Source organism: Euprymna scolopes, chromosome 40 (genome assembly GCF_053919585.1).
Source record: "Euprymna scolopes isolate OS-2025 chromosome 40, ASM5391958v1, whole genome shotgun sequence".
Lineage (NCBI taxonomy): Eukaryota > Metazoa > Mollusca > Cephalopoda > Sepiida > Sepiolidae > Euprymna > Euprymna scolopes.
Genome location: NC_136521.1, coordinates 50,718,557 through 50,740,249, shown reverse-complemented (window position 1 = coordinate 50,740,249; position 21,693 = coordinate 50,718,557). Strand labels below are relative to the sequence as shown.

The window sequence follows — 21,693 nt, the reverse complement described above, 5'->3', positions numbered from 1 at the left end:
TATACTTAAGTACACCTTTCTTGAGGTCTATTGGTCTTACTGGATTCCATCTAGCCTGGTGTTACTTGAGGTAACATCACTTGGAGTAGGTGCACCATCTATATATATATAAAAGTGAAAATGTGTGTGTGTGTGTGTGTGTGTGTGTATGTATGTTCGCTTTTTGTGTATGTCTGCAAAAGGCCTTTTTCCGATGGGTTCTCGAGGCAGTCACTCATTCTTAAAACTTTTTATATCACATCGAAATCATAATATCTATGAGTTAACAACGGGGGTCGCCTGTCTATTTAATTTGCCCGACTTTGAAAAGCTAAATATTCCACATTTTTGGATCGCCGCGTGTGGATTCGTTTTTTTCCTATAATAAAAGCGAAACTAATTTGGAGCTGGCGTCATTGTTCCGGTTGCGATTACTTTGATCAATGCAGAGTTTCTCCTTATATCAGACAATTGCTATTCAATTTGGAAAATTTCCTTTAAGTGGGGAGCTGGTTCCCCCCCCCATCATTTTGGGGAAGGCCAAAACTGCCCTGCATTGAAATAAAGTAAACAAACCCCAAAAGACTGCCCTGCAGTAAATAAAAACTGCCACGTCATCGTAACGCTTCAGCGATGACCACATTAAGCAGCCACCTGTCAATCAAACCTCTTTGATGACTCACTTTTTAACCCTTAACTTAACAAGCTTATCAATTCCTCTCCCCTCGTGGCCGAGATGGTTAGGTGTCGGGCCTTTTTTCCCCCTTTCGTTTCCACCTACACGTCAAGGCTTCGGGGTTCAATCCTACCTTCCTACTAAAACTTTTTCTTTTACACCTCCAGACACCCGGCCAACGTGTTTTTTTTTTTTTTTTTTTCTTTTACACCTCCAAACACCTGGCCAACGTGTTTTTTTTTTTTTTTTTTTCTTTTACACCTCCAAACACCTGGCCAACGTGTTTTTTTTTTAACAGACACACACCTCCAAACACCCCCGCTAGTTCCTCATAAAAGTTAGTTTTAACTAGTCATATTGAGGAGGCCTTACTTGGGCTGCGAATACTATGTGATTTTGAATATTTAGTCAGGGTTTACTTGTAGGAAAACTGTCCTCATGCCAGGTTGTCCTAACAAACTCTTGTATAGAGAGACCTTAGACACTCGGGGATAGTGTCTAGTAGGTATCCAAGTTCTCTCCAGTAGACATTAAAACTGTCTCTCTATAGTTAAATAAAATTTAACTAAGGCTTTGTGAAATTCTTATTTTACCATCCATTTATTTAATTTTTGCTGCCATCAGATTTTCCGATCTAAACAAGTTTAAAAAATTAGGTAATAAAATCTTGCCTCACCCACTAGTTGCTGCATCTTATGCCAACTGATTACCGGCTTTCAAGTATCCAGACAACTCGCAGAAGAAAAAGAAAATTTCTTATCAATTTCAAAGTTGCTAAGGAGAGTAGAGGTTGGATCTTTGGTTTACTTTTAGCAATTTTGTAACTTTTGCTTCACTTATTTTATCCTTTAGTTCTCAAATTCCATGAATCATGTTTCTGACAAACGTGGAAGTTTAACAGAACTGCAGATGCTGAGTTAGCAGCAGCGGTCACATACAAATGACTGTGATGTGACGTCACAGCAAAGACAAAAAGGATATGTATAGTCATGTTTGGAGGCGTGGTGGTTCAAAGAAGCACATATTTGAGATGCAGAGGATTTGTGATGTGTTTTCGACACAAGAGCAGAAAAAGGACAAGCCCGACTTGCGGCGGGAAACGGACGCGTCCGACTCACGAGACAAAGCCGAAATGGGTGCATCGGACCCATGAGACAAAGCCGAAATGGATGCGTCCGATCCACGAGACAAAGCTGGAGCGGACGTTTTCAAGACACGAAACAAAGCAGAAAAGGATGCGTTTAAGACAACGGAAAAGGACGGGTTTGAGACACAAGACAAAGCAGAAAAAGGACATATTTGAGATATGAGAGTTTGGGGAATTGGGATTCGAGATGTGTTAGAAAAGCTTGGGTGGGGTCAGAGTAGAGACAAAAAGTCACGTGGCCAGAAAAGGAGAAATGAACTTTTTAAATATGCAGTAAAAAATAAAAATGCATTTTTGGAAATACCAGATATAAAGGCTTTCATTAAAAAAAGAAAGCAAGTCAAGTTTTTTTTACTTTCTTATTTTTCTTGCGACAGAGTCTACAATGTGTTGGGTCCGTTAAAAAGTAACCTGGACATTACAGAAGAATTACTATTTTCTTGGTTGGAATCTTCATTTCACGTTTATCGTGTACCAAATTTTTGATCTTGGAGTAGTATTCTTTTAGCTCTTACAATCAAATGCCTTCATGGCTGGAATGATTTCCATTGAAAAATGGATCTTAAATTTACTTTCAACAACTTTGTAACTCTTGCTTCCATTATTTTGTCCTTTAATTCTCAAATTCCATGAGTGAAGTTTCCGACAAAGGGTTGGTTGGTTGCTTGCTTTTGTTTTACGGCATATCAACCCTTTTCAGGTTATTTAAGGCTGAATCCAATGATTTTGAACAAAATATTTTTAATAGAATATATTTGTTTTTTCAAGTCAGTTTCTATTTCATAGTTGGGACCCCAACACGTACTACCACTCTGGGTCAGAGTGGACCTGTGAGCAATGGCAATTAAAGGGTGGCTCCATACTCCTCAAAACCCACAAGCTGGGGTCTCACCATCGGATATAGTTTAAGGTCATATCCAAGACCTCTGACAAAGGGAGAAGAATTACTGTTTTCTGGGTTGGAATCTATTCATCTCGCACTTCTTAGCTGATTTTTGACATTGAACTATTATTTTTTTAGCTTCTTTAATTAAGTGGTCTTATGGCAGTGGTCTGGAATGATTTCAAGTGAAAAAAAAAATGAGCTCGTATTTAACAATAAAAGCCACCTACAGGCAGAAGTACTTTACCAACAGAGCTAATGATAACCTGGCCCCAAATTAAAAATTTATCTATTCTTGAGCAAGTGTATTTAAATTATAGCTTGAAGTTTTTAAAAATAATAAAAAAGGCTTCTACCTTCCATCATTAGTGTTGTATCCGTAATGCCATCCATCGGATTTTTCTCCAATCAGCACGAGTATATCTCCTTCCTGAAAGTTCAGTTGAGTCTCAGTTTTTGCTATGTGACTGTAGATCGCTTGGACATTGGCCGTTGAAATTTTCATGGATGAATTCAAATTCCGGGGTGGATAAGCTGCTGCTGCTATAAAAATATTAAAAAAACCCGAAGGATGAAGATTAAAAATTTGTAAAACATTCAAAAACATTAAATTAAAAAAAAAATTTTTTTTTTTTAATTCCATTTTCACCCTAAACAAGGCATAGTGCCACTTTGATGTAGGAGGCTACTATCGGGAACATAAGTTGCAGGGATACTATGTAGGGAGTTGAGCAGGAAGATGTCTGTTCATATTATATGTGAACTTCTGCATGTCAGTACAGATGGGAAAGCAGTAAACTGGAAGGGAGTTCCAAAGTCTAGCAGTTCTGGGGAAGAAACTATTAGAATAGAAGTCTTTCTTACATCTAGGGATTTCTACTGTGTAAGGGTGGGATTTTGCTGTTTGTCGGGGGTATTTACGTCGAGGGGGTACAAAGACTTGCATCCATCATTAAAATACTTGTAAAAGAGGCAGAGGGATGCAACATTTCGTCGATGGGACAGGGGCTGAAGCTTAGATGACAGTTGAGGACCTATCAGGTTGGAAACTCTTTTGAACTCTGTCCAGGAGTAAGAGACTTGTAGCAGATGCACTAGCCCAAATGTGACAACAGTACTCCATACATGGACGAATGGTAGCTTTGTAGAGGTAGAGCATACTTTCACGCAGAAGAAACTTTTTTTTTTTTTTTTACATGGGTGTCACCACTTATCAAGGCCCAGAGGCCACTCGAGGATAAGGGTTAATAGGTATACATTAGTCATTGTGATTTTAGCATAGTAAACAGTGGGAATTTTGTAACTTGGATTACTTGGGGGGACGGTTCAATTAGAACTTGTTCACATTGGACTTTTTTATTTTTTTTCATAGGCATCAACACATTATCAAGGCCAAGAGGCCACTCAAGGATAAGGGTTAAAGAGTGTACAGTAGAAATTGGACAATATAATAATCATTAGTAATGAAAATTTTTTAAATTTGATAACTTATATGGAACGGCTCATCAAGAACTTATTTACGTTAGACTTGAAGACAACCATATTGTAGTCAGCTGGAAAGCCTGTTATGTTAGAAAAAGATTACAAAAACTCTGCTAGCAAGCTAAAAACTTGCTAAGCTAAAAAACAAGAAGGAACGGAAACAAAGGTGATCGGCCTGCAACCCATACAAGTACTGCTGTCATATTTGAGCTGGTGAATCTCTGACCTATTTGAGAGTTCTTGATAAAGTGCAGAAACGTATCTGTAATTTGATTGGCCTCATCCTTCTTCTCTGCATCCTCTCTCTCACACAGATGTTTATTTTTATAATTACTACTAGCATTTCAGTCCGGCGTTGCCCGGGTGTTTGGAGGTATATGTTGAGCAAAAAAAAAAAAAAAAAAAATGCGGTCAATTTTTTAAACTTTGACCCCTTTATGACCTCTTAACATTTATTGTTTGGGGCTCAAATCCAGTTATTAAGTTAGATCCATGTCCAAGGCACTTATATCTAAAATTTCAAGGGTTTAGAAATAAAAATTGGCAGAGGAGTTTGGTAGAGTTCTCAAAGGTCAAATCATTGAACTTTGACCCCTTAACAGCCAAATTTCAGGCCGAAAACTGATTACAAAGAATTTCTCAAATCTCAGTACCCTGTATATCAAATTTCGAGTCTGTAGACTGAAAATTGACAGAGTTATTGCTTAGGGAAATGTACACAGACACACACACATTCACTTTATATATATATAATAGATTATGTCACGTGTTCTTCAGAATTGTTCGATCTATTCTCTGCTTCTTTTGCTTGAGCTCATTTCACTCATTGGTCTAGTGGTCTTCAATTCACCGTTTTCATATCTCATTGTAATACAGCTTCCTATTCCAAGAACTGCAGATTTGTGGAAGTCTCATCCTCCTTTTCTTTTCCTCCTACCTATAACTTTGGTCTTTTCAAGACTAAGATTAATAAGCACCTTCTGTCTTTGTGATGAGCATCTTTTATTTTTTATTAGCGCCTTACATCAAATGGCTTCACGCCTTGTTTGGAGCGATTTCCATATATATATATATATATATATGCACATACACGCACACAAATAAATGATAAAAAGTCTATATTCCAAGTTGTTGTTCATCTCACCATTTATTTCTTTCAGCATATTAAAATGATTAATTCTTGACAGCACATGTTTCGTAGTGTAGAAACAATCATAATTATTATGCCAATTTTTAAATATTTTCTTCCCTGACTCAGAAGAATAACTCATTAACTTTAAAAATAAATAAAAAATATATGGGCATGATTACATAAATATGAATATATATATATATATATATATATATATATATATATATATTAGTGAATAAATGACAAAAGACTATGTTCATGATGTTGACCATCTTATAATTTATTCCTTTAATTCAGTTGGCATTTACAATTCTTGACAGCATCTGTTTTGTAGCACAAAATCACTTAATTATTATATCAATCAGTGAATCTATTTTGCCCTTAACTCACCAGAAGAAATAGCATCAATCAATCCATCAAAAGGAAATAAAGTGCGTTTTGACATGATTAAAATCTGAAAATTGGAAGAGAAGTTGTAAATACCTTATAATATGTTTCTATTACGCCATTTTGAATTTAGAAATAAAGTCACTTAACCCATCTATTCGTACTAACAAGTTCTATTAATTTAGGAATATTCTGCCAAAATGTTCTATTTAATAATTAGTAAATTTATTAATTCTAATGAAAATAACATCAATAATTATAAACTATTACATGTTTGAATATACAAAAATAAAAAAGAAAAAAAAACTAAAAAAAGTTTACAGTTTGCTGTTATATTAAATTATTAAATTTGAAACTATACATAATTAAGTTCACTTAACTGTTATAATCAAGTTTATTACTACTTCAATTATAATTCTTAGTATTAGTTAATTCTAAACCTATAATTACATTTGGTTGAGATTTATAATTTCGCTAAATTGTTTACCTTAAGTGTAAAAAGTTAAAATTAATTCAATTTTACATTATGATTGAATTTCCGCCCTTAGAACAAATCCATCGATATATCAACTTACTTTTTTAACATTAATTCTTTTATCATACATAACCTTTCCTGCTCTGTAATTACATTGAGCTTCTTAAATAAGGATTGGTATATATTATAAGGAAATAAAATATACTAGACTCGTTGGCTCTATTAGCTATAGAATTAATGCATGAGCGTGACACTTGTGACGTAAAGAAAATAGTTTTTTTGTGACATAACAGAAACATTTCTATGAAAGTATATTAAAATGAAAAAAGAATATAGATAGATTTCTATGAGTTTATAATTGTTTATTTTTGAAAAAACAAAAAAACAAAAACTTACAGCCATCGAATTATAAGTGGTTTGCCATACTTATAGGTATTATGCACTGAACAGATACCATAACACTTGAAGTTAAATTCAAATTTTGATATATCGTAATTTAAAAGCGAAAAAAAACAAACAAAAAAACAATTGGGATGCTGAAAACGTACACAGTAAAACAATACATTTTATTGCCGCATTGATTATTTATTTGTAACGCAAATTAAAAAAAAAAACATTTTCAGTGATATTTATGTTGACAGTGTAGAAGAAAATGTATGAATGTTTTTAAGAAAGGTGTATTAAAAAATGGAGAATAAATTAAAAAAAAAAGGAAAGCGGTGGGTAAATCGCCGTTGTAAAATGCTCTTAAGGTTGTCAACGAGTTAAAGTAGATTTATTTAAGAAAATTGCATTAAGGTAACTTAAACATAATACGGAAATGAACGATGTAAAAAAAAAAAACAGCAGAAAGCATTAATAATTGTTTATTTGGATAATTTAAACGGGGAAAAAAAATTGGGACACTGAAAATGTACACAGTAAAAAAATACATTTTATTGTCGCATTGATTATTTGTAACGCAAATTAAAAAAACATTTTCGGGGTTATTTGTTTATGTTGGTAGTGTAGAAGAAAATGTATGAATATTTTTAAGAAACGTGTATTAAAAAATGGAGAATAAATTAAAAAAAAAAAAAGGAAGGTGGTGGGGAAATCGCCGTTGTAAATTGTCTTATGGTTGTCAACAGGTCAAAGTTGATTTATTTGTAAGAAAATTGCGCCAGTATAGTTGTAATACAGAATAGTTACAAAACACCTCCACTCTTCCCATGTTAAATAATTTCTAAATAATAACGTTAATATTTCAGTGCGCATGCAGGTTAAATTCTGCAAAAGTAGTGATTTGTGTTTATTTGTTTATGCTGTTATGACACTTGTCATGTTTATGTACGCATGCGCAACTGTAAGTCGTAAACCGGATGTTTGGTTACAACACCCGTTACAAGGTCATTTGAGTTTTATAATTATATAAATTTCCACAAACATTGTTGCTGTCATATCAACCTTTTATTATTTAATAACAAAATATAGCAATGTCATCTGATCATGATTCTGGGCCTAGACAGACCTTATAATATTATTGATATGAATAAATTAAAAGTAAAACCTATTTCCTTTTTATAAATGTCAATTGCAAACTATTATTGGTAATGATTTATCAAAAAAAAAAAAAAAAATTGATGCACTTCATAAATTTATAAACTTTTTTCAATTATTTAAAAAAAAAAAAAAAAAATGACAAACATTTTTATGGCTCCTTGACCTTTTGGCTAGAAAGGATTGGGAGGGCCTTAGTAACAAATTTTTGTTGTTTCTTATTTATTCCCCATTTCCTCGCCAATGAAACGTTATTACTGTAACTAATTCAATGGAATTTTTTCAAATTTGGGTTTATTTTAAGTAGGACAGCTCCTGGAGTGAATGTGGTATTGTGGTGACCGAGATATTTCTAGTTAACAGTAGGATTGACAATTTCAAGTATCGATGACCAATGACACCCGTTATTCACACACTTTTGAATGGCCTTGTGCCTAATTTGTTCAATATGGATTTTTATACTTTGTGCAAAGTTTAAAACCTGAAAGTCAAGTATCATGGTTTAATTGTGCTCTAAACAAAAATATTCATTCTAAATGCGCCTCTGCCTTATCAAAAAAACCTATACTGTTGATTTTGTATAATGATGTACAGGGTGTCCCAATAAAATGTACACACTCTTTAAATTATCTCAACTTGCTAGATGAATACGCTATACCACGTTCTTAAGAAATGTTTAGGTACAATGAATGGCACTTCTAACAGGATGCAGCACTTCCCTACTATCATCATGACGTAAGAGCATATCTTGATAGTCACCTGCGAAACCGATAGTTAGGACGAAGAGGAAGTATTGAGTACTGTCCACGCTCACCAGATTTGACCCCCCTCCCCGGATTTTTCTCTTTTTTTTGGGGGGGGGCAGGGTTGGGGGGGCATGTTAAACACAGGGTTCACACCTTTGGCCTTTTGGTCAAGATCAAAGTGTAGTATCTGTTCTTCAGATGCTGCACTTCCATTTCTTGTTCTCTTTCGGTGGGGGAGAAATCCTTCACGACTGAGACAATTTTTATTTTTGTACCTTTTCTCCACGTTAAAAAACGACCCTGGTGTCTAACTCTGTCCCGTGGGGAGGCATAGTAAATAGGTACAATGAACGAGTTGAAAGCAACCATTGAAAGAAGATGTGTCAACATACCAATTGAGCAGATTAGGAACGTTTTCGATTCAATCAGTGAACGTTTTCAGCTGTTCATGGACCACAATGGCCAATAATTTGAACACTTTCAATAATTAGCTGCTTTCTATATTTGTTCACAGTATTTTGATGTATGAAACTTTTCTTTCTTAAAATAAATGTTGGTTCTATGGTCATTTAAAGAGTATGCATTTTATTAGTCATTCAATAAATCTAAAAATCATAAAAGACAAAGAATACATTTGAAATATTATAACTCCTTATCCTATAGAATTTCGATGTTTACCATTTTATATCCTTTTCATTAACTTCCCTTACTCTATGATATTTAATTGTGATTTTTCATGTCTAAAATAAAGTGCAAATCATTATAACTATTTGCTAATATTTTCTCCTCTGAAAAGATGGTAGACATCGAAATCCTATAGGATAAAGAGTTAGAATATTTCAAATGTAATCTTTGTCTTACATAGAATAATAAAAATTTTTTGGTTTGAAATTTAATCATTTCACGTCATAAAATTTTAAAATTTATTGAATGACTAAAATTTGATTCATTTGCTCTATCTTGTATATCGAGCAATTTTTATTTAGATGGGATAGTACTTATAGAATATTACTGCCAATAATATTTTGTAAGATTTATAATCACAGGTTTCCATACCAGTTGACTGTTAAATGATTTTATTCTGAAGTATATATATATATATATATATATATATATATATATATATATAACTACATTTACTCACATAAATTAATATACGAAAGTATAAATTTATGCGTAAACTTTAAGTATTTACTTCAACAGTGCTCAATACGTAGGTAGAGCTAGTTAGTAAGTTATGAAATATATATGGCGATTAAGCTACACTGAATATTCCACTCTAGATTCTTCAGGCTGAAAAATCCTTGAGTGGATGAAATGCGGAATATTCAGTATAGCTTAATCGCCATATATATTACATAACTTACTATATATATATATATATATATATATATATATATATATATATATATATATATACTAGCAAAAGTACCCGTCGTATACTGTGTTAAAAAAAAGAGATAGCTTCGAATTTGAGGGTATCAAAACCAAAGCAAAATATGATGAAAGTAAAAATAAAATAGATAAACCCCATAATTTATTATACCATACCTGTTCACACTGAAACACTTATTACAATATTCTATGGATCTATATTAAAAAACCTTGTTAAACTTTGTGACATATTTCCATTCTATGGAGGTCAGGCGCGAACGAACAACCCATAATTTTATTATACCATATTTCTTCAAACTGAAACATAATTATCAAAGTATACTTATGCAGTTAGATATGAAAAGTCTTTAAAGTTTGTGCCTATTTCCATTCTATGGAGGCCAGGCGCGAATTTATTATTTTCACAATTTTATTATACCATCCCTATTTAAGTTAACACATACTTATCAAAGTATTATTATGTACATCAAAAACATTTGTAAACGTTTTTTTTTTCATTTTTAAATTTTTTTATTTCCATACTTTGTGAACCAGGCGCATACACAGACCCCACAATTTTAATCAATCATCATTATGCCAGATCAAACATACCCATTCCTGTGTCTCGATACATCTATCATTATATATTATATATGATCAGTTTTCTATAATAGTCAACCATATAGGAGCCTATTCGTGACCAGACATACACACAGACGTTCAGCTATATATATATATATATATATATATATATATATATATATATATATATATATATGTACAGTATTTGTTGAGACAATTAATTGGAATCAGGACTGGTATCGGAATCGGAAAATTTGTGTGTATTTTCCAATGGCAAAAACGATGTCTTTAATTGTTTTTTTTTAAATTTGATTTTGTTTAAAACATCTTCCACTGATTGTATAAAAAATAAATAATTATTTATTAATTTTAAATATGGATCATCCCATCCCTCACGTGTGCGTTTGTGTTATATACTGGGTGATATGGCCGTGACGTCTATTTTGTTAGCACCATCTATATTCTAACTATCCGAGATTTTTGAATATCTCGATAGATAGAGAGATAGTTCGTTTGTGCATATATACATATGTTGTTGTGACTCGTCTAGTGAATGGAATGACCGCTGTTCATTTATCTATGAATAACGAGACGCTTTGTTATAAAACAATTTGATTTATTTAATAACAACATATACACATCATACGGCGGTGAAGGAGAGTGTGTCGGGGTGGGTGTGGTTGCGACCGTGACAGGCAGTTGAGCGTCGTCTGTCCTTCTCTCTGCTGTCCTCTCTCTGACTCTCAATCGATTCTGTAACGTTTGTATGTCTGAGAAAATATCTGCGCAGTAACCATGCGCTTTATGGTAATCGAGAAAAAAATAACTTTATATTTAAATATTTAGAGATTTGTAAAGAATTGGAATCGATACTTATTTAACAGCGTTGTAGATGTAACAATAATGACTGTGATGATGATGATGGTGATAATGATGAAAAGAAAGAACATCTATAATATAAATCTCACCTGTCTGTTTAAATGGCTCTCGTTTTCAGGAGGCCTCAAGTTTTGACAAGCTTCTGGGCTTGACCATTACTCCTGATCTTAAATGGAACACGTACATCAAATCTGTTGCCAAGGCCGCTGGAAAAATGGTGGGATCTTTCTATCGATCCAGTAGATATCTCACTGCTGATGCAATTCTCTATCTATATAAGAGCCAGGTACGTCCAAGGATGGAATACTGTTGCCACATCTGGGCAGGAGCTGCTAGAAAGGACTTGTCCTGCCTTGATAGAGTTCAAAATAGACTTCGTAGCCTCGTAGGAGATGTCCTTTTCTCTTCCTTGCAACCTCTATCTCACAGAAGAGATGTTGCGAGTTTGTCTCTGATGTATCGTTATTTTCATGGAAAGTGTTCGACTGAGCTTCAATCTATGGTCCCCCCTCGCCAAACTTTCACAAGAAACACTCGTCTAGCTGTAAGCACTATCAATAATTCCCCCCACTCTTTATCTGTGCCTAAACCTAAACGTAGATTCCATGAACAAAGCTTTTTTATTAGAACTGCACGCCTGTGGAATTGTCTTCCGTTTTCCTGCTTTCCGGCTGACTACAATATGGTTGTCTTCAAGTCTAACGTAAATAAGTTCTTGATGAGCCGTTCCATATAAGTTATCAAATTTTCATTACTAATTATTATTATATTGTCCAATTTCTACTATACACTCTTTAACCCTTATCCTTGAGTGGCCTCTTGGCCTTGATAATGTGTTGATACCTATGAAAAAAAAAAAAAAAAAGAAAAAGTCCAATGTGAACAAGTTCTAATTGAATCGTCCCCCTAAGTAATCCAAGTTACAAAATTCCCACTGTTTACTATGCTAAAATCACAATGACTAATGTATACCTATTAACCCTTATCCTCGAGTGGCCTCTGGGCCTTGATAAGTGGTGACACCCATGTAAAAAAAAAAAAAAAATGTATGTATGTATGTATGTATGGTCGGGTCACCGGCGACTAAACTGGTTCCCCCACCAGACTTGTTTGGTGAGGAGGGCGGCTAGTCTCCCTGGAGGATTAAAAACAAGACCTTCCAAAGGGCGAATGAATTCTTTTTCTGGGTCAACGGCCAACTAGCACCGTGTATATTTGTGTGTGTGTGTATATGTGTATTTGGGTGGAGAGGGCTCCTGTAAGCCGTGGTGAAGGCAACCTTTCTAGGAGAAGCAAATCTCTGATTTAAAAAACCATAAAGCGGTAGACCAGTACCCGCATCAAGCTGGTCTGCAGTTTAATTTGTTGCTAGCTATCTTGCTCGTTGCTGGATCTCAACATTTTGAACCGAGAGAGAGACTTAGCTGTCGTACAAAGCTAAGACGCTGTAACATCATCTTTGTATAGATACTCCCTCAGGCATTTGGGCTCATGGATTTTAAATGTCTGAGGGAGTGGCACTCGTCTGACAAGACGTTGCAATCATCATGTATGTAATGAAAGAAACAAAGAACTCAAATGCTGGAATAAAATAAACATGTCATTTATTTTCTGTTGAGAAATGAAAGTCTTCGGTGTACACGTGTTCATTCAGCCGTTGACTACACGCGTGGAAAGAAAGTGGGGGATGCAATAGAAAAACGCGAAGTGGCAAGCCGTCTTTAGAAAGAAAGCGTCGCGCACATGTCTGTATTGATGGACTTTAACTTTAAAGGAAGTGACGTCACGGCTCGGGTGTGTGTGCGTGTGTGCACGTTAGCATGTGTGTGTGTGTGTGTGTGTATGCGGATGAATGTGAGTGTGTATATGTAAGGGAAAACATGTTCGAACAATCTCCCTTGAAAAAAAAAAAAAAAAAAAAAATCAAAACACAAACAAAAAGTGCCACTTATAAACAGATGAACAGGTGTCTGGCTATCAGAAGTAATTCTTTTCTGGTATCAGCAACCAATTGTGGCACAATTGATAAAGATTGTCGGATCAATCAGGGGTATTTACGACATGGGGGTATAAGCGCTTGTAGTTCATATGCATATGCCTTTAAAATAGTTGTAAAACAGATACAGAGGTACATTTTGACAGTGGGACAGAGTTTGGAGTTTAGTTGAACAACGGATCAAACCCGCATTGCTGATTTCATACTCGGTAAGGGTATCTACTGGATCAATTACATACTCCCGCCTAATTTAGACATTTGTTTGACTCACCTGAGTGTCTGAGGAAACGGTGTTGAATTTGATCAGGGAGTGACTTTGAATGACTTGCATAAAGTTTGCTTGGTACCACATAAGCCGAACCAGTCCGCAGTTGTCCATTTCCAATTGTACTGGTGTAATTCAGAAGATCAGCTCCCTAAAAGGGGAAGAAAAGAAAAGAGCAACTCCATAAAAAGGGAAATATATCGACTCCCTAAAAGTAGAAAAATAAAAGTGAGATCAGTTCCTTAAAAGGAGATGAGTAAAAATAAAAGTGCGATCGAATCTCTCAGGGGGGGGGGGGATGAAATCCGCTTCTTAAAAAAAAAAAGAAAAAAAAAGGACATCAGCTTTAAAAAAAAAAAATAATTGAAAATTTTATATCTATATCATTAATTGCTAGATGAAAGATAATGTTTTAAAAGTGCACCAAAATGTACATTACATAAAATAAATCCAAGGTAATTTTTTTGATTCAATTTAAATTAAATTTTTATACCTTACTTTGTAAAATTTATAAAAGTGCACTTTAAAGATAAATAAATTTCAAATTGAATCTCGTACCTTTATTTTTAAAGCCTATAGTAAAAACATTTTGTTTAACAATTTTTATGCCTTGGATGAAATGCTTTTCTAACTTGTAAAATAATCAATAGAGAATTCTGCTCTATAATAATAAATACGAAATCTGCATACATTAAAATATTATATTTAAGCATATTTTATGACTAGGCAACACTGGGCGGCGTGTTAGCATATATATACAAGTTATCTTGCTTGTCTGTATGAAGAATGGTTTATACCAAACTCCTCTGTCAATTTTTGGTCCCCAGACTTGAAACTTGATTCATTTATTTAGGTATTAGGACCCATGAAAAAAATTCAAATTGGTTTTTAGCCGGTAAAAATAACTGCTAAGGGATCAACATTGAAAAAAAATTAGCATTTGGCAGTATACATGTTATTTCTACGCATGCACAAATACACATTTATATCTTTAATGTTATCTTTAAAGTTTTTATATTCATATGGACTTACATCAGACTAATGAATAAGGCTAGAAATCTACGTTTTGGTTTAAATTCTAACTGATGACACCCAAGTCAATAGAAAAAAGGTTTTGAATATGAATATCAACACACACACACACAAAAAAAATTACAGGAGTGTGTGTATATATATATATATATATATATTAGTGTTGGGACGATTAATCGGAATCTGGAATTGGAAAAATCAGAAGATTTAAGGGTATCGGAATCCGTATCAGAAAAATGGATGCCTATTTTCCGATGCCAAAACGATTCTTGTCTTTTTAAAAATTTTGTTCAAAGTAAAATCTACCATTGCTGGTAATAATAATAAAATAATAAATATAATATATATCGGACTACTGTTCTCATCTTGAGTGTGATTTTCACAACGTTTCGGTTGATATAACCTTCTTCAGGTGTATCTTGTCAAACTCGGGAATGCTTCTGTCAAACTCGGGAATGCTTCTGTCAAACTCGGGAATGCTTCTGTCAAACTCGGGAATGCTTCTGTCAAACTCGGGAATGTTTCTGTCAAACTCGGGTACCTATTACTTGTATATATTATCTATTCCCGAATTTGGATGGAATTTCGAGCGGAGTCCTTTATTTACTTCAGCGTGCTCTTGTTCTGTCAGCCATGACTGGATAGAGGTCCTAAGTAATTTGCAAATGTATATTTCGGTCACCCACACTGAGGATTGAACCTTCAACTTTCAGGAGAATACTACTTTTACAATTGATTTTTCCTAGTACTCTAACCACTGCGCCACGTGTACATTTGCGAATTTTAGGAGCCTTAAACCTATTTTTATTTCTAGTTGTAAATATCACTATTTATTATTAATTATTACTCTATACTAATGTATATCTATTTCTATACTTATTACTTGCATATATTATTGTTTTTACCCATTACTTGTATATATTCTCTATTCCCGAGTTCAACAAGATACACCTGAAGAAAGTCGGAGGTTATATTGACCGAAACGTTGTGAAAATCACACTCAAGATGAGAACAGTAGTCCGATGAATAATACAAATAACCAATCCTCAAAAACTCAGAAATAAATATTTATTGATTTTAAATTAGCAATCAAACTAAAATCGATACATCATCCTCCACAAGTGTATTTTGACGTTTAGGAAAATGTTTGCATATTTTAACATGTGTTTTTATGAAAATCGGGAGAAATAATCTTATAGTTAAATAATTAGAGATTTATAAGGAATCGAAATCGGCAGTTGTATTGGAATCGGTAAGTGTATTGGAATCTGGAAAAATATTGGAATCGTCCCATCACTAATATATACACATTATATATATATATATATATTTTTTTTATTTAAGGCTATTAAATATTTTTTTTTTAACTCACAGTGGCAACCAAGTGAAACATTTCCGATGAGGAATTGGGTAATGTGTCGGATGCTGCACAGAGATGCCTCCAATCATCGATGTGTTCTTCTATCATACAGTGTGTCTGAAATGGACGAGGATAGATTGAAGTTTACAAAGTTGTCATAGTAACAAAAGATAACATGAAAAGTTTACAATAGGTTTTAACTAGCAGGGAGACTCGACGTTCTCCGGGATTGAATTATGGTCAACGAATGTTCCACACTTCCAATACTTTTATTGTCATCAAAATCATTAAAATTGCCTATTTTTCAATCAAATTAATTGGTGTCTGCTCTAGCCGGGGATCCACCGAGGTGCACTAGGAGTAAGCTTTACATGTTTCCCCATAGTGACTTAGTTCACAATACATTGTAGCCTACGATGAATTGTAGAGACCCTACCGTTGATTTTATAAAATTATTTTTATATAATGGCTTGAATTAAAATTTAAATTGCAAAAAAGTATCATGGTTCAATTGTACTCTAAACAAACATTCATTTCTAAACGTGCCCCCGTCTTATTCAAAGAACCGACTGTTGAGTTGATACACTGGGCCCTTCTACAATGCACCTGTGATGTTAGACTGTATAAAGGTGTTAACTTTAGTCAAAATCGGACTTAATCGGATTTTTTTCGATTATCGATTTTTGATACTTATCAAGAGCATTCCCATACAAAACCTATCTAAGAATACTGCTAGACACAAAATACATTTGTATGAAATTTCAAAAATATCAGCTCAACCATTTCGGAGTCCATAGGGAACGAACTCACACAAATTGCTTTTTATATAAGTAGGTATTATTTTCATGCATCTCAATTTCTATATAGCGGATATTTCGGTGTATAAGGCGACCGTCAGATAAGACGAAGTACAAAATTGGAACAAATTTTAATAAATTTATCATATATCGGTTGTATAAGACGACTGTTAAATCCCGAAACCATGTTTGTTTAGCCTAGGCTAGAGATTGCAACACCCGGTATCTTATGAAATATTGGTTTTTAAAGATGATTTTTTTTTTTAAACTTTAAGGGGCATCTTACACGCCGAAATATATATGGTATATACATATAAAGTTATGAAAATATATATCTGGCAATCAAACTACATAGGATCCTTATAAGGACTCGTCAGGCTAATAATTTACCAGTTAAAAAAAAATGATTAATATTAATTACAAATATTATAGTTATAAAACTCTGCTAGTGAATTTAGAAAAAAAGTGGTCAACCAACATACGTGCAAACTTCCTGTTTGTTGAATACTCTCATGACCATTGATCATGACAGCCCATTTGCATGGCTTCATAAGTATCGAAATTAAATTCCATTTAGAGGTTAATTGATGGTGACAGAAAGAAAAAAAAAACACTAGTCCCCAAAGCCAAGCTTGGATTGGTTGTCAAAGACCACTAGTAATTATCACTTCCTTCAGTGATGATCGTATAAGCATGAAATACAAGTGTCTGTAGGTATAAAAATTATTAATACAAGAACCCAAGTTTGCCCAGCTGGGCGAACTTGGGTTCTTGTACTGGAAAAATATCCAGTAAATAAAATGTTGTTTAGTAAATCGTTATTTTTTGCATTTCCATACACTGTGTGAAGACTGGGATATTTTCTTTTTTTACATTGGAGTTACCACTTATCAAGGCCCTGAGGCCACTTGAGGGTAAAGGTTAAGGAGTGTATAGTAGTCAATGAGAAAATGTTGTGGTAATTGTTAGTTGCGGAAATTTGGTAAATTGGATTACTTAAGGGGACGGCTCATCAAGAACTTGTTTGCGTTGGACTTGAAGATGAAAGCTGGAAAGCAGGAAAACAGAAGATAGTTCCAAAGGCATGCAGTTCTAAGAAAGCTTTGTTTATGGAATCCACGTTTAGGTTTTAGAATTAAATGTTTGAACACTTCTATCCTCTCTCTTTACACACACTATACAACACACACCTTTTTCTGTCAATCGCTTTTTCCTTGTTCACCGTCTTTGCCCAACATACTCAATTTTAGTTCAGTGAGCTGCCCATGTATTTATGTTGTGTTCAAAAGAATGACAATACATTGATAGATGAAAATATAAATTTATATTTTTATTGTTGATGTTAAAATGTTTTTGACTCCTAATGGGGAGTATGACACCAATGATTTCGACGATCGTTTTTATAACCACAAGTTATACATTTGACAAGCTTCTGGGTTTGACCTTTACTCCTGATCTGAAATGGAACATGCACATCAAGTCTGTTGCCAAGGTCGCTGGAAAGATGGTGGGATCCTTCTACCGCTCCAGAAGATATCTCACTACTGATGCAATTCTCTATCTATATAAAAGCCAAGTATGTCCAAGGATGGAATACTGCTGCCATATCTGGGCAGGAGCTGCGAAAAACAGCCTATCCTGCCTTGACAGAGTACAAAATAGACTTCGTGGCTTAGTGGGGGATGCCCTTTTCTCTACCCTGCAACCTCTCTCCCACAGAAGAGACGTTGCGAGCCTATCCTTATTTTATCGTTATTTCCATGGCAGGTGCTTGTCTGAACTCCAATCTCTGGTCCCCCCTCGCCAATCTTTCACGAAAAACACCCGTCTAGCCGAATCCACTGTGAAAAATTTCCCCCACTCTTTATCTGTGCCTAAATCAAAATGTAGATTCCATGAACAAAGCTTCTTTCTTAGAACTGCACGCCTGTGGAACTCTCTTCCGTCTGCCTGCTTCCCACCTGACTACAACTTGGATGTGTTCAAGTCCAACGTTAACAAATTCCTAATGAACCGCCCCCTTAAGTAAACACTTCATCAAATCTCCACACTAATGTAATGTACTTGCAATAACCCTTATCCCTGAGTGGCTTCCGGGCCTTGATAAGTGGTGACCACTGTGTAAAAAAAAAAAAAAAAAAAAAAAAAGCAAAAAAAAAAAAAAATACAATCAGAAGCTTCCAAACATGGACCTGCATTTAACTCTTCGCCGCCATCTTTGTTACTAGGAATTACCTAACACTCAAGATCGGAACTGCACTGAATTTTTGCCGCCATCTTTGTTCAACATAATGTCTCAACACTTGACAGTTGATAACGGTTATGGACAGTTGGTTGTTCGGAGAGAGAGGCATGCATGGGGGATTCGATGGGCTGACTCTTCACGGGCCCAAATCGTCAAGCAACAAAGATATTCTTTTCAGTTGTTATTATACAGGATGGAAGGATAAAATTTTCGCCCTAGAAAAGACCACATGATTCCATTTCCATTTGATGACAACCGTTTTTTTTTCTTGTTACAGACCATCTATTACTAATTAGCCAGTTGTGTACAAATCCCAAGAGCGATAGGGAATATACAGAAAAAGATATAGTAGTCCAGCACCTGTTCAAAGTCACTTGAGTTGTTAGCATATTTACTATCTCTTTTGGAAATCTATACCAAGGCCTAAGGATCCTGATTGATCATCCGTTCACAGTTAGATTAAAATCGGCAGCAAAATAGTTTCATGTAGTATCCGTGTAGACTTCTTTCTGGTCCCGATGTATTTACAGAGAAAAGGACATAGTAGTCGAGCACCTGTTCAAATTTACCTTTTCTTTTTTTAATTTTTTTTTTTTACACAGTGGTCACCACTTATCAAGGTCCGGAAGCCACTCAAGGATAAGGGTTATTGCAAGTACATTACGTTAGTGTGGAGATTTGATGAAGCAGGCAGACGGAACAGAGTTCCACAGGCATGCAGTTCTAAGAAAGAAGCTTTGTTCATGGAATCCACATTTTGATTTAGATACAGATATAGAGTGGGGGAAATTTTTCACCTTGAACTGTTGCAGCATTTATTACCTTACTAAAAAATATATGGCATAATCACATTAGCATACCAGTTCTCCTTAGATAACCGAAGTTAAGCAATGTTGAGCTTAGACAGTATCAAAATGGGTGATCATTTGGCAATTCCACTTCGAGGTGCTGTATGTGCCCCTTGCTTATCTCAGCATTGCTTCTAGTCGTCCTGAATTTCTACTTGCTACTGGACTCAAGCAACAGTGCCAATTCAGGAGAGATGTGGTTGGAGATTGCGCAACCCTTGCCTTACAATTACTCACGCAGTTACCCTTACAGGGGGTATCCATTGTCTCTCGAGACTGAACGGAGGCATCCATATTAGTTCACTTGGAAGTCTATTCCAATGTCCATGGTTTCTGATCGAGAACGCAGCCATCCTTCGGTTCAATTGAAATCGGTGATGAAATAGTTTCTTGTAGTGTCCGCATAGAACTCTTTCTAGTGCAAGAGTGAATAATAGAAAAAATGAAATATATCATAATGATCGAGGAAATGAGAACATCACATAACCATCGATGCTCAAAAGGTTAAGCTTTTCGAGTCTGTTTTCAAAGGATAAATCCGATAGATCCTGCACCATTCAATTAGCCAGCCTTTAAACTCCCTCCTGATGCTGTATCACATATTAGATATGTAGCAGAGGCCTGGGACATCATACTCTAACAGTGGTCTGACGAAAGAGACACAAAGGAAGAAAAATATTACATGAGAGTTTACAGAATAAATATCGAATGAGAAATAATGTTTTGTCTTGATTGCAAGTTCGATAGCAAAATCAAACACCATCTTGCTTGGGAGGAAAATCATTTTGTTACTGTAACGACAGAGATCACATAGGTGACACGAATTTAGACAGACAATGAATAAACAATCAGGGCCTGTGTGGTGAACGCACACAATTGCAAATTCATGCTGGTGCTAGATTAATTAAAAGAAATTGGAGGATGACAAATATTGCAAATTATTTTTTTTTATTTTTTTATTTCCAAGAAAGATTTAAAAGGTCATATTTCTTGTGTTTGAGTGGCAACCGAAGACGTCTCTGGTTTTTGGAAAATGAATAAAAAAGTTGAAAAAGTAATATTCAAATCATAATTTTCAAAAGGTCCTAATTTCCATTATGTGGACAAACATTTTGCCGACTAACTCCTGATGTAGATTGACCTTCTTCCTCCTTATAAACCTGAGTCCTGTCACAATAAGCTTAAGTGGCAATATATCTCTTTCCGGATAAAAAAAAAAAAATTTTTTACCTTGTTCGAATGTTGACTGACTAATGTGATTCCTGAACAAAGGCATTCAAGGATGAAACAGTAAGACTTCCATTCATCTAACATTGCCTGCCAAGAGATAAAAGACATTTTGGAAGCATTTAGAAAAGAAAATTTCACTGAGGAAGAAAATATTAAAGAAAAAATTGCAATAAAAGAAATTAAATAAAATTGTCCTTCCTCTCACCCACCAAAAAGAAAAAAGCTTAAAAAGTTAAAGACTATCCAAATTCAAAAAACAAAAACAAAAACGAGAAAAGGGAGAAGAAATGGGAGGAGGAACTGCGAAATGGGTGGGAAAGGGCTGGGGCGAGATAGGACCGCGAAACGAGAAAGGGCTGGGGCGAGATAGGACCGCGAAACGAGAAAGGGCTGGGGCGAGATAGGACCGCGAAACGAGAAAGGGCTGGGGCGAGATAGGACCGCGAAACGAGAAAGGGCTGGGGCGAGATAGGACCGCGAAACGAGAAAGGGCTGGGGCGAGATAGGACCGCGAAACGAGAAAGGGCTGGGGCGAGATAGGACCGCGAAACGAGAAAGGGCTGGGGCGAGATAGGACCGCGAAACGAGAAAGGGCTGGGGCGAGATAGGACCGCGAAACGAGAAAGGGCTGGGGCGAGA

The 21,693-nt window shown here is 35.0% G+C and overlaps 1 protein-coding gene across 5 annotated transcripts in view; it reads right to left on the bottom strand.

Annotated features, from left to right (window-relative positions):
• Positions 1-21,693, bottom strand: part of LOC145265556 (BAR/IMD domain-containing adapter protein 2-like) — a 213,332-nt gene that overhangs the window by 28,730 nt on the left and 162,909 nt on the right. For 4 of the 5 annotated variants that reach the window (XM_080121524.1, XM_080121528.1, XM_080121527.1 and 1 more), the window contains 4 exons: positions 21,055-21,141; positions 15,947-16,051; positions 13,549-13,693; positions 3,042-3,228 (listed from right to left, as the gene is read on the bottom strand). In XM_080121524.1, the coding sequence (XP_079977650.1) occupies positions 3,042-3,228; positions 13,549-13,693; positions 15,947-16,051; positions 21,055-21,141 (524 nt within the window). The remainder of the gene's footprint in view (positions 1-3,041; positions 3,229-13,548; positions 13,694-15,946; positions 16,052-21,054; positions 21,142-21,693) is intronic. The other variant, XM_080121525.1, reaches the window with a different exon arrangement.